Source organism: Centroberyx gerrardi, chromosome 1, assembly GCF_048128805.1.
Source record: "Centroberyx gerrardi isolate f3 chromosome 1, fCenGer3.hap1.cur.20231027, whole genome shotgun sequence".
NCBI lineage: Eukaryota > Metazoa > Chordata > Actinopteri > Beryciformes > Berycidae > Centroberyx > Centroberyx gerrardi.
The window spans coordinates 25607698-25621390 of record NC_135997.1 but is presented as its reverse complement, the minus strand read 5'-3'; the positions used below and the strand labels follow the sequence as shown (position 1 = coordinate 25621390).

The following is a 13693-nucleotide window of genomic DNA, read 5'->3' as shown; positions in this document are numbered from 1 at the left end:
CGGTGGATTTGAAGTAGAATTGGTTGCAATCGATCAAGGGTGAAGAATATTGCTGATGGTTACAAAAGAAGCAGCTATGTCTTTCTCGCAGTTTGGATATCCTTACAATGCAACTTCACAGGTAAGCCACTATCTTTTTTCATTTCACCTAAGTTTTTGTACACACACAGAAATGTGTTATTGCATATTTTCTTTTTTTTTCATTAGTCAGAGGATCCTTCTCTAATAAGATACACCGGTGCATGAGTAACTGCTTTGACAGTATTGACAGCTATTTACGTGTGGTGCTTTTGTTGTTGAACCAAATATCGATATACACGCACCCATGTCCAATTACACTGAATTATGAATGAACTCACGTGTTATTCTGATGACAATAGAGATGAATGTCACCTATTACAGACTACGAGGTGTTATTGCGCTGTTTTGTATGCTGTACACACTCGCAAACTTTCTATTCAAATTACCGGGACATCTGGAATGATGTTGGGCAAATTGAATTATTTTGAAGGCTTGAAAAACTCAATTAAAGCGTTTCTTTTACGTGTTTTGAAAACATGTTACCCCACATGAGAAGTTCGGAGAAGTTCAAGTCGAATGAGGGACGAAAGTTACTATCCAAGCAAAGTTATTACCCAACTTTTATCTCGATAATATCTATTCTCGCTCAGCGGTGATATATTGGATGAAACGTTATATATTAAGTTTAAATATTTAGAAATTGAAATATATATTCAATGGATACTGAAACTACTATAGACTGTTCTTTTCCCATAAATTACAATTTAGAACCCGAAGATAAAGTCGAGCAGGTCACTTTTACGCACGGATTGCGCGAGGCTATTTTTCATCTTACCTGCATATACACTGAAAAAAATGTCCATCCAATGTCATTTAGTTTTCTATCCAATCTTAAAATCTTATTTTTCTTAAAGCAAGTGAAAAATGTGGCAGTGGGGTGAGATTATACATCTTGTTTCCAATGCACTTTCACTTATTCCAGGAATTCTCTGGAAACAAGTGAGTTATCTTGCAATAAGGCAGATCACTGTAAGATAATGACAGCTGATTCAAGATCATGCTTAAAACAAGTTGATTTGCACTGGAAACAAGTGAAACCACCTCAGCTTTTTTCACGTGTTTTAAGGCAAATCAGATTCCAAGACTCAACACTAGACTGACCGACTTGTTCAGATGGATATCTTTTTTGCAGTGCATCACCTACAATCACCTCAGAGCTATCACACACATCCAGATACAGTAAGAGCTCAAACAGCCAATGACCATGTCTATCCACGATTCTCTTCATGCAGTTTTTCGTGTCGGCAAACCCCAGTACGACTTGCTGCGATTCGATTTCCAGGTCGGTCTCTGACGGGACGGGCGGCTCCCAGACCGCCGCCGCTGCTGCCGCCGCCGCCGCCTCCTTCTGCTGCCCGTCCTACGAGAACCGGCTCCTGGCGAGCAGCCGGACGGAGCTGAACGCGGCGCTGGGGATGTACAGCTCTCCCTACGCTGCAGCGGCCGCCGCCAGCCAGAACTACGCCAACTACTTCCCATACAGCACCGACCCGTCCGCTATCTACTCCACTCTGGTGGGTGCACTTCAGCCTCATCTGATGCGCAAGGGGGGAGGGGGGCTCCGCCAGATCGATCAGCCGGGTTCTGTTGATCAATTAATCTCGCACTGCAAAAATATTCATGTTGACAAGCCGTTTAACCCGGTATTGAGTCTTAAAATATGTAAATGTATTTCTTAAAACAAGTGAAAAATCCTGCCAACAGGGTGAGATAGGAGTTTCACTTGTGCAGATGCAATGCAGAGGAACTTGTCTCAAAGATTTTATTGAATCAAGTGTCATTGTTTTGTTTTTATATATATATATATGTATATATATATATATATATACATATATATATATATATATTTTATATATATACCATAGTGGAGTGATTCTGCCTTGTTTCAAAATATTGGCACTTGACAAGTGAACCTGCATTGGAAAAAAGTAGAATTATATCAGCCCAGTAGCAGAATTTTCCACTTGTGTTTATAAGAGTTTAAGAGTGGATATAAGAGTAAATTGCTTGTTAAGATGGACATTTCTGCAGTGCAACTTGAACTTTTCTTGTTTGTTTCTCTCCTCTTAATTTCTGTATACTATGGTTGCCTGATAATCAATCCAGGAATCAAGTTACCTACAATTTATTGTCCATGCTATGGAAATTGATCATCTAGCACATTTTTACTTGCTGACAGTAATAAAGTAAAACAATATTTTTATTAAGGATAGGCTATAATAATTATGGAAATTTTCTTCCAGCTGCAACAGATTTACTCTTTAAAGAGGACGAAAATAAGAAATGTTTATTCTGTAAGATAATTTGTGAAAAGCATTGAGGAAAGATGCCAAATAGCCTTGGAACAAAATCTCAGTATGTTGGGTTATAACAACTTCCTTCTCGTTTATAGAATCCACAGTATGACATTAAGGACAGTACAGGCACTTTGCACTCTGGCATCACTCAAACTGCTGCATACTATCCTTACGACCATTCACTGGGCCAGTATCAATACGACAGGTAAGGTCCGCATTTATTTTTGTCCACTATGTCCTTTAAGCTTGAGCAGACCTGCCAAAAAGCATTCTGCCACTGAGTAATAATGATCATTTATGTAAGCACCACTTCACTGAGGGAATATGCCGCATTCAGATCAAAGGTCAGGGTGTAACTCCATACTGATACCTGCAGCAGAGCTGTATATATTTCAAACAACACTCCAGGGGGTGTAGGGGGTCTGAGTGACTAGTTTATGTCCTTTGCTAACAGTGCTAATGGTTAGCGTCTGTGTGTGTGTGTGTGTTTGTGTGTGTCCCCTACCAGATATGGGACTGTAGACTTTAATGGCACCGCCAGAAGAAAGAATGCAACCCGGGAAACCACCAGCACCCTGAAAACATGGCTGTATGAGCACCGCAAGAACCCCTACCCCACCAAGGGCGAGAAGATCATGCTGGCCATCATCACCAAAATGACCCTCACCCAAGTGTCCACCTGGTTCGCCAACGCCAGGAGGAGGCTAAAGAAGGAGAACAAGATGACCTGGTCACCAAAGAATAAAGCCAGCGATGACAGGAAGGATGACCTCGACAAGAGTGACCAAGACTGTGTCACCAAAGGTAAAGTACGGTTCCCCTCCAGCTAGTTGGTGCGGAACAGTTTGTTGAAGCATTCTTAAACTTTATGAAATTAAAAAATATGGTTTGTTGTCTTCAGTAGGACCCAGGGTCAAAAGTCTGTTCAAATGTTTCCTGTCAAAAAGTTGTTCCTATGTAAATAAAATAATGCTGGGGCAACTATCTGAGCACAGTTACCTATAAATTCTTAAACTCCCATGCATGTTGTTCTTTATGCAGATTCCAGTGATTGCAAGGAGGAGAAGGACTTGCGTCTGAGTGACCTGGAGGACATGGAGGAGGACGACTGTGACAAGCTGGACAGTGACTGTGAGAAGGTGGCTCCGGATGAGCAGGACCTCCAGAGGGCCATGGCGCTGTCCGGGGCCCCTCAAAAGAGAGACTGTGGCTCCGAGCTGCACCTGAGCTTGGCCAACAGCTTCCACCCTTTCCCCTGCGCCATCAAGAGCGTGGCCACGCTCCCTCCTCTGCCCTCTGACTTCCTGGATCCCGTGGTGTCCAAGCCGCCCTCCTCGACCGTCCCCACGGGAACGGTGTCCCTGTCCCACTTCGAAGCGTCAGACAAGCCACGGATCTGGTCTCTGGCTCGCACGGCGGCCTCGGGGGTCATACTGAGCCCGCAGCACGGCTCTGAGCTGAGGACAGGCAACTCGGCCGGGGACTGCCAGCTCCAGAGCGCCAGGCTCCCCGGGGCTCCCACTGGACAGTGCGGGGGCATAAGGGGCCTCCACGAATCTAGCAGCGTGACCAATGCTGAGAACCCCTTCCAGGAGGGCCCGCTCTTGCACTCGAAGGTCTATGGCACAGGCAGCTACAGCCACAAGGGCCTCCAACTGCACTGTTCCTCCTACCCTGCACTCCCAGACACGTGTCAGTACTCCACTATCGAAGGTATGTCATCGTTAATGCAACCTGCAGTGTGCCACACATATTGCATATCCACATAAAAGCTGAAATGGGTGTTTAATAATCTTCTATAAATATAAGAGGTTTGCCTGGTGCTATTGACAGACACATAGTAATTTACATCATGTCTAATACAAAACAAATGTTTTAAATATCTCCTATACAACGCTGCCAAATATGTTTTTACCATGAATTGTTGGAGCTTTGCAAAGCAAAGTTTTAAGACTCTGATGCACTACACATTTTTACTGTGTTTTAGTCAGCTAAGCTGCACCAACCTGAAGCAGGTTTTCTTAGATGTGGTTTTATTTGGGTGTGCAGGATTCTCCGGGGGCAAGGCCGAGGCAGAGTCGTCTGACCTCAGCGAAGCCTGCGGGACCGTACAGGATGACAAGGTCACTGCTTTCAGACCGGTGATGAAGAGGTGAAGCAGGTGAGCCTCTGAACACTGACATGGAAGAAATGGGTGAAGTCACCAACAATCACTGCCCTCCGCACACACACACACACACACCAGCACACACACACAGACACACACACAAGGACGCTTAACCAGGCAAACACAGATTCACACTTACATAGGCACACTCAGACTCACACATACACATACTCTCACACACACACACACACACATAAAGGCATAGACCAACACGCTATATCATACACAAGTGTACATGGATATACACTTACATAGGTACACACACTCAGTCACACACGCACTCACACACACGTAATGTAACAGTGGTCAACACTAGCTGCCCTTATCAACTAACAATAAAATTATCATGTATAGGTTGTTATATTTTATTTTAATATTTAGCTGTTGAGATGTTGAAGGTTACTAACACATAGGCATGATGTCACTATAATAATTTATAATAATGAAATTATGACATTTAAATATTTGTATTCCAACTAAATTGACTGTGGATTAAAAAAACTCTTCTTAAAAAATAAATCCCTTAAAAAAAATACTTTGTGAGATGTTTATTCCTTCTTATTCAAGATGATAATTTAATGTTCTGTTTTTTCTTCTTTTTTTTTAGATTGCTGGCAGCTGCACGACAACAAATAACGGGACATTTATTATGCACTAAAGGACACACTGGTCGAGGAGCGGCCTGAATATGACACATGGGAACTACCTGGCGCTGCTGCAGTGAGAACTGACGATTCAAACTGTGGACGTGGCTATCATTTTGCACAATGTTGTTTTTATGGTGTTAATAATGACTTTATGCAAGAATTTTAGATGCAACGGTATGAGAATGGCCGAATGGGAATGGCCAAATTTGTGTATGGGCAATCGTGTAGTGTAGCAAACGTATTTATTTACCTATTTATTTGTTATTTGGCATCTCGTCTATTTATTTATTTAATTAAGTGTTTAATTGATTGATTTCGTATCTCCTTTAAATATTTTGTTACATGTTGCGTTTCACTGTGGCTATACGTGGCATTTTGCCTGATTTAAAAGAGAAATGCTTGTTGTCGGACATAAAGTTGACATATAAAAAGGACTGGATCTGCTATACGTTGAGTGGACCTGGAGAATTTGTCATTGTGTTTAAATGTGAGCTTATTCTGTGTTTTGCCATTCATGAAATGTTTTATAAGAATGCATTTTTTCCAAGAGCTTTCGTTTTCTGTGTCGTGGTTATTTATAGAGTTGAACGTTCAATCGGCCAATTAAAACATTTGAGGATCTGCATTTGATCAAAGTTTATCATCTTGACTCGGCGCATAAACCCGGAGCACTGTTGGAAGGTCAGGATTCAGAAGAGGACGTGAGTGAAATCCACAAGTCCCGGAAGAAAGGGGACATCATCTCTCTGTTGTCAGTATCTAATCAGTAGTGGCATCAAACACTTTGTTACTGTTCAAGGCAAGCAACCAGGCAGGGATATAGGATGAATGCTGCTTTGTCCCCTGTGTAGCGAGTCGCTGCAATAACTTAATACTGTGTTAATTAAAAGGTCATTTGTAGAATCAAACAAACCCAGAGAAATTCACATGGTCCATCAAAGTCCCTTTGATTCGGCTGTTTTGCCTATAGTTCATCTCGTTATGGGCCAATTCTTCTGAGTCTCCTACAGACCACTGTAATAAGATGATCACTGTGATGCGTCCTGACGGTCTAAAAAACTTTTTGATCCTCACATCTCAAACTTTTAAAATCAAATAGTTCCGTAAATGACAAATGATGCTGTGCAAACTAAAACGGGTTTTAATTTCTGATGGGATATTGATTCTGACGCCTTAATCTTCTACACAGAGTGCACAAAAATCCATCTTGACATGTAATTCCTATTGATTCATACAATCTTATTTTTTTAACCTTATGGGTACCGTCAGGCCAAATGCTTTACTCCAACATCAATAACTTTTGAGCAGTTTGTCTGACTGTCTAACTATTTTTCACTTGCTTTCATTGCAAATCAAATTGCAAATTAATAACTTTCTTGAATTAAGTGTAATTTTCTTGATACTAGTTTACTATTGTTGACAGTCTAGTGTTTCAAGATTAAATCCTGAAACCAGTGTAATAATTGAAACAAGTGAATTTTCTCATCCCATTTGCATTATTTTTCCACTTTATTTAGACAGTCATTTCTTTAGATTTTAGGACTGAACATATTACTGGTATGAATTAGATTCAAGGTCACAACTGCCACAATACCTGCAAATAACCTACATCTTAGTAGAACATAAAAAACGTCATTTGAGGTGGAATTTGGGGGATTATGTTTGTAATAAAAGTATTAGGTTCCCTATTAGGACAATTCAGAGGCTCTGTGCTCATCCTACTGGTGTCCTTGGTCAATATGTGAAACTCTCAGCAATGCATGGAGCCTCCAGGAAAATCTAATGACGAGGGTGAGGATGGTCAGGAATAATATTTAGAGTTGTCTCTTCTTTTTTTCTTTTTTTCAGTTCAATTTTCCCTTCTGCGTTAAGATGAGACCCAATAAAAGGCCTGCGCGATGAAATTAATCAGCCCCGCTTTGAGGGCAAATAACAGCCTCACATATTGATTCTTTTTTTTCTTTTTTAGGAACCTGGAGTAACGGAATAAGAAACTTAAGTCACATAAAACAGCCTAATTCAAAAGTAGGCATATGCCTACCTAGACCTAGAAAATCTCAATATAGTAACATTCAAAGGTCCGAATCTAGGTATTGATGAACATCCTTCCTGTGAAATAAAGGCGACATAACGATTGGCATCTTTTAACAGTTGCGTGATGTATTGTCTATTGCAGGTCAACTGAGGGCGAGTTTTATTTTTCAGATTGTCCATGACATTAGGTGTTGAATGTAATCTAAATCCGTTTAATAACCTTGTAGAATCAACCAAACCTAAATAATGCTATGATGAAGAAAAAAACTGAGATAGACGCAATGGCGAGGACACCTGACATGTTTTGCCAATTCCTGGATTTGTCAATTCACTGCACCCATATTGAGTCAGAGATGACAGCTCTTTTACCCATAATGATGCGCATTTTCCGAGCCTCGGCAGGCCTATATACCAGGCACCATATAGTCCGTCAGTTAATGAATACGAGCAGCTACTACCAGGGGGATCTCTCTCCTCTTCAGTACTAATAAGTCTCGACTTACCCAACATGCGGCTGATGCGTTGCTCTTTACATTAAGATGTAGGGGTAGGCGTGTATAAAATATTTAAAGACAAAGTTAATTAAACCCGAGGCTGTAAAGAAGAGCTGCCTTACATTATTGAAGGTAATGATGCATGCGCAATGGGATTACCACCATGGCAATATACCTGAGGGAAACCATAGATAATGGCATGATGGACTCATCCAGCAGCGTCTGTCTGAGGCAGCTAACAGATCAATTAGCCTGTCGTACATAGTGTTTTACATACGGCTAAAGCAGCTGCACGCTGGAAAGACAATCAAGAGTAACATTAGCCTACTGTAAATCTAACCTAATCTGGGTGCCATGGGGCAGAAGCTTTACGCTGCTGTTATTCAGACTGCTAAACCATGATGTTTGTGTGCAGGACAATGAGAATCCACCTTTTAGATAGATAGATAGATAGATAGATAGAATGCTAAATAAATAAATAAACCTTTAATAAACCTTTTTTGGGGAGGGGGTGGGGGATATATATGGGGGGGGGGGGGGGGGGGGTTGGGGGGGTATTGAGAGATGTTTGTCTGACATCTTTAATCTGAGGCGAGACATGAAATCTGAGGCAAACTACAATGTTACGGAACAATAAGTTCCTTAGGTAGCCTATATATGCACAACTAAATCGCCCTAATACATGTGTTCCTCTCAGCAAATTACTTTTTTCATTTGGGAGGGGGGGGGGGGGGGGGGTCTGAAGAGCCTGTTGGCATAATCCAAAACAGATTTCAGATAATCTTTGAATGAGACACAAATATGCGAAAAGAAAAACAAGCTATGGTAAACATGAATACTTAAATAGGTTTGACAATATTAATCCGTGACCATCCCTTGCATGAAATCTGATGGCGTCGTCACACTCCCAGGCTTTCCATGAGTTTACAATGAATTGTCATTTTGTGTACTGTCATGGATCTACTGAAGGCCTCTTTCTGAGCCAAGCTGCCTCTTGCACCCGATGCTCTTTTCCAGTCAGTAAGCTGAACCTAAGAAATGGCAGGTGTGTCAAGTCAAGTGTGCAGGTTTGGAACACATTCAAGCCACACAGGCCAATACGTGAACATGTTTATTTGCTGTAACACCTTTTAAACATGTGGACATGTTTATTTAGGGTAGAGTGTTACCCACCCTCAACCTCCATCCTTACCCCCCAAAAGAAAGGGAAAATGCAGAATTATTTGGTTTATTTCTTAGTTTACTTTGACTGTGTATTCATATTGGCTTCATATTTGATTTTATCTCAATGATTTACATGTTTCAACACACCAACTTTGTGACAAAGTGAGGACTTAACTCCTAGACTCCTAAACGTCTTTTCAAAACATTGCTGCTATATGTTGTACTGTATATACAAGGACAGACAGATAGACAGACATTGATTTTGAATGCACAATTCTAAATTCCCACACATTCAAAGGTACAGAAACGTTCACAGTACACATTTCCACAGTAACCAACAGTAAATAACTTAAGATTCCTTAACTTAAAGAAGCTTGACAGATGTTTTGCCATTTCAACATTTTCTCTATTAAGTCAAAATTTTTCTTAACTTTCTATGTTGTCAATTGCATAAACTGATTTTTCTTAAGTAAGTGCTTTCAAATAAAGCACAGTGAGTGAGATGAATGCCATGTTGTTTTGTCTATCATGGCCTGCTATCTACAGTTTCTCACCCAAATCTACATTTTTGTCTTGGGCAAAACAAAACAGTGCAATCAGTGGTCACAATTACAGTGTGAAGTGTTGAAAGGTAACACATGCCTTCCATTAGTGTTAAAACGATACAATGGCAGTGTGTTGTCATAGCTCCGAAGTTGTTCAAAGGGTGCTCATTTCCCAAGGCACTGTCAATCCAAGGCACTGCCGTTGTCTATCTATAAAAAATACAATTCAATACATACACTATATGAATGGTGTTTAGTTAAACTTAATCACACTTCATGAATTTAGAATAAGTTTTACTTTGTAAAATATGTTTTTTCAATTTCATTATCTAAAATACTGCTGGGAAGGAGGAGGAACTTCCAATGTCAATTTGAATGCTTATTCTTTTTTCCTTGGCTTTTTTTGGACTGATGGAAACTGTATATGCGTGAATTTTAGCACATCTGGGTTCAAGGACGAGTCTGCCAAATCATCCGCATGAACAGAAATTCTGACAGCTGACATGTCTGGGAGCAATGGATGTAGTGAGTGCAGTTATTTAAAGATCCACTTGCAAAATTGTTCCACTTATTCTTCTACTGTTGCACATCTTGTAATACTGTATGAGTGTCAGCTTAATGCCTAAAATGTAACCCTAAATGTAAAATGGATTTGTACTGCAAAGTTGAAATAAATGGAAAAAATCCTGTCCCTAATGTGAGCCAAAGGTAGGCCTGGATGTTTTGAGCAGCATGAAAGCAGGGCATGCAAATATCACTTGGCTTGTGTTATGCATTCATTATTTTATTGCTATTTCTCCTAACCAACAGTTGCACAATGACTGTCATTCCGGTATGTTGTGGGCTATAATGCTATAGGTCAATGAGGGGTTAAGTTCTGAAAAAGCACTATCAGGGCCTTCCATCACATGCGCACCTCACATTTGAGCCCCCACTTAATGAGCATGTGCCTGCGATGTAAAAGAATATGAATTATTCTGACACGACAGCAATGGCTACTTCCTGCTAATAGGAGCCATAATAACAACAACAACTTCTCAAACAATAATTTGCCCCCAAGCATGACAAAAGAGCCAACATGGAGGTGCCATTTGATGTGTCCCACGCTGGGCAACGAGGGCTCATAAAACAAAGTCTTTGTACCGATGGCTCAGAGTTCAGATGAGGGGGACAATATACACACTTCATTACATTTTGTCAAAGGGCGCAACGAAATGTGTGTGGGTCATTGTTTCTGTGCATGTCTCCCTCCATGGAATTCCTGGTTGCCGATGTCGCTACAAGGTCTCTGCTAATGAGTTTTGTCAAAGATAATTATGGACTTGGTGGAATGGCCAGAGAGGGGATGAAAAGCTGGCTTTGTGTGGTTTGGGTGGAAGTTGCATTGCGACCCCTGGTTCTTTCTATACCCTCTGTTTGACCTGCACTGTTTCTGGCACAAAGCCGCTGCCCGAAAAAATCCAGGCCTCCGTTCCACCATCAGTGCCGTTCTGCGGGCGCACTGATCTACTCCAGCACCTCTGCCCTCTTCATAAGTGTCCTCAACCTGATCCTAATGTACCAGGCCGGAGCTTGGCAAAAGGTGATGTCAGTGCTGCCATTTCCCAGGGCCTTGTTTCTTTTGTGGCCTTCAGTCCCTTCGGAGTAAGTGGGGTCTTGGAGTCTCCTCTGACCTGTTGAGTATGGGAATCAAGGCCTGTGGTTCTGACGGCTCCGGGTTCCCTCGCCTCCCTCTCATCTCAGTTCACTGACCAGCTGCTGCTGCTTAATTGTGAATGGGACGCCCAACTCCAGGCTCAAGTGATACTATGAAGGCGAGGGTCACCCTGTAACAAAGCTTAAAATCTTTGCTTTCATAGCCTCTGCTGCCTGACTAAAACCAGGATCTGACTCAGCGTGAAGGCAAGGTCGGGATATAAAACATAGACTGTCCATACACAAGGGAGGTATTCTTTCTTAGTGTCAATTCCACTGCTTACCCAGAGGGCAAGGTCAAGCTCACTCCTTGGACCATCTGTAAGCATTGGAAAGTCTGCAAATGGTACACTGGGGGTAATGTGACCAAGGATTGCCATGTTTGAACACATATGGCAATAAGCAGGTCAAGAAGCCCCAATCACAAGATAAAAGGCAAACCCACGAGGAGGCACAATGAAATAAATTCTCATTGGATGCCAGAACAAGAGGAGCTTTCATTTGGGGCCTGAATCCCTACATTGTACCCTTGCAGCGCAAAACTGTGTGCACTGTTGTTCCCGTTATCTTGTTTGTTCTTTTATGTTTGTCTGCTGGACTGGCAGTTTTCCGTCGGTGACCCTGAGTTGACGTTGCCAACGTCAGAATAATCTTCTGTGTCATTTTAATGCCCTTCAATAATCCCCTGCATCTCTTTTTTAATCTCCCTCCCTCCTTCTGTTTTTCTTCCCCTTTATGTTGGGCATCTGCAGGCCTTTAATGCCTGCTGTTGAGTCTCCATTGGACTTTTCGCACAGGGTGTATCATGTCACGACCTGACCACAAAACTCTCTGGTATAAATCCCATTCTAGAGTCCCTACAAGCTACGGGAGAGCTCCTCACTCCTGTCGGGTTTAAAACAGTACATGGTGGCAGTAACAGATACCCCGCCCTGTCAGCCTGATCTCATATCAAATTCGTAGTTATAGTTCCGAAAAGTAACGCACCTGGTATGAAATTCTGCGAATCGAGTGAAACAGGAGACGGAGCTCATGTGCTTGAAACAGGCAGTAGTTTGACATTGAACAGCATGGAAAGTAGGGGTGTTGTGGTCGGGGCGGTGGATGGTTGTATACATTTACCTTCAACTTCGACAACCCGGGTTCAATTCACAACTAATGCAAAGACATTTTCTCCTGTGAGTGAAATTTTCATTTTCAGCAAAAATGTTCTTATTTCACCATGACCAAAACCTTAACCTAACCTATTAGTTGCCAAACCACAACCCCTAACTTTAACCTAACTTTAAGTCTAACTTTAAACAAAGTTGTTTTAGAGTAGTGATAGGTTATGTGGCCGGCCATGCTTAGGAATCTTACGAATCAAGCGTGCATTACTTTTTCATATGATATCATTTGAACATTGTATGAGAACACGTTGGCCCTGTATAATGGAGTTGAGGCTACAGGATGTCTGGTAAGGGGTAAGTTTATATAAAAGTCGTAATAATGAAATAGAATAATAATGTAATAATAATAATGTGTTACTGTATTTTCTTGTTTGTTTTTGAAGGCTCAATCCATAATTGTAGTATGGTGCCCCCTGTTGAAACATAGCTTACTTAATGATTTTATGTATATATATTTTTTTACTGGATTGAAAATGCACTTTTCATTTTATACTCTCACTCATTATTGTCTCAGGTTTTGATATAAGGGTTGACAGTATAACAATTTTACAGGCATATTGAATCTGTAAAATTATTATTTTTGTATGGTTTGTCAACAGTTGGGTTAATCGGGCCACATTTTGAATTATGATGAAGAAGCTCCATATGTCTTCAATTTTTTTATATGGTAAAACAAATTCCAAATAATATTTTCATGTTACAGGGATACATATCATCACATCCAAGGAGCAACCTATGCATTAGGATGATAAAAGTTGGGGGAAAAAATCAAGTCACAATGGGTATATTTTTGTAAACTTTTGTAGGTGACTTGAGCTATTTCTTTGGACTGCAGACAGCAACAGTGTTCTGGAACAGTATTCTGCAAAGCAGCAACGGCACTATCAATTCTCTTCAATTTATGTTTCCAAAATCCTCAGCTCAGCCTCTGCCAACACCACTGTAGATTTGACAGATGAAGTCCAGCATGTGAAACCAGCAGCGCTCTTGTCCCTCTTGGAGACTCTATACCTGACTGTGTTTTGCCTCTTTAGTGATATCCAGCACAATCAAGTAGCAGTAACAGCACACCTATAATGAACACAGCCTCCTCCACCTGAGCACAGAGCATTTCCACTACGTTAGTTTCATCTGCATCATGTGGGCAGGAGGAAAACTCACAGCAGGGCTGTGTAACAGTATGGCGTCGACAGCACTCTTCTCCACTGGGCTCTGCTCGGGGGCCTGCCTCGCTGTGTGAAGTCCCTGTCTAGGATTAGATACTGGTGTGCAAGTCAAATGGCTGCTAGCTCTAATGGAGGCTCTATACCTGACTGATGTCTAAATCAGCACTGCTTATACTGCATGGCCCTCATAGATCAAGGAGGCACAGACCAAGGAATGCGGAGGGATTTCCAAGT

General features: G+C 41.5%; 2 protein-coding genes across 2 annotated transcripts in view; both read left to right on the top strand.

Moving 5' to 3' along the window:
- The window catches only part of lpcat2 (lysophosphatidylcholine acyltransferase 2), a 242224-nt gene that overhangs the window by 152863 nt on the left and 75668 nt on the right, over nt 1-13693 (top strand). The gene's annotated exons all lie outside the window — the stretch shown is intronic.
- Nucleotides 56-4534, top strand: irx6a (iroquois homeobox 6a). The gene is made up of 6 exons (XM_071894346.2): nt 56-121; nt 1314-1595; nt 2474-2583; nt 2887-3158; nt 3420-4091; nt 4428-4534. The coding sequence occupies exons 1-6, from the start codon at nt 56-58 to the stop codon at nt 4532-4534; spliced, it is 1509 nt and encodes a 502-aa protein (XP_071750447.1).

Coding starts and splice junctions, on each gene's coding strand:
- irx6a (XM_071894346.2), top strand. CDS start 56: ATGGTTACAAAAGAAGCAGCTATGTCTTTCTCGCAGTTTGGATATCCT. Junction 3,159..3,419: donor GAAGGATGACCTCGACAAGA/GTGACCAAGACT, acceptor TTCTTTATGCAG/ATTCCAGTGATTGCAAGGAG. Junction 4,092..4,427: donor TCAGTACTCCACTATCGAAG/GTATGTCATCGT, acceptor TTGGGTGTGCAG/GATTCTCCGGGGGCAAGGCC.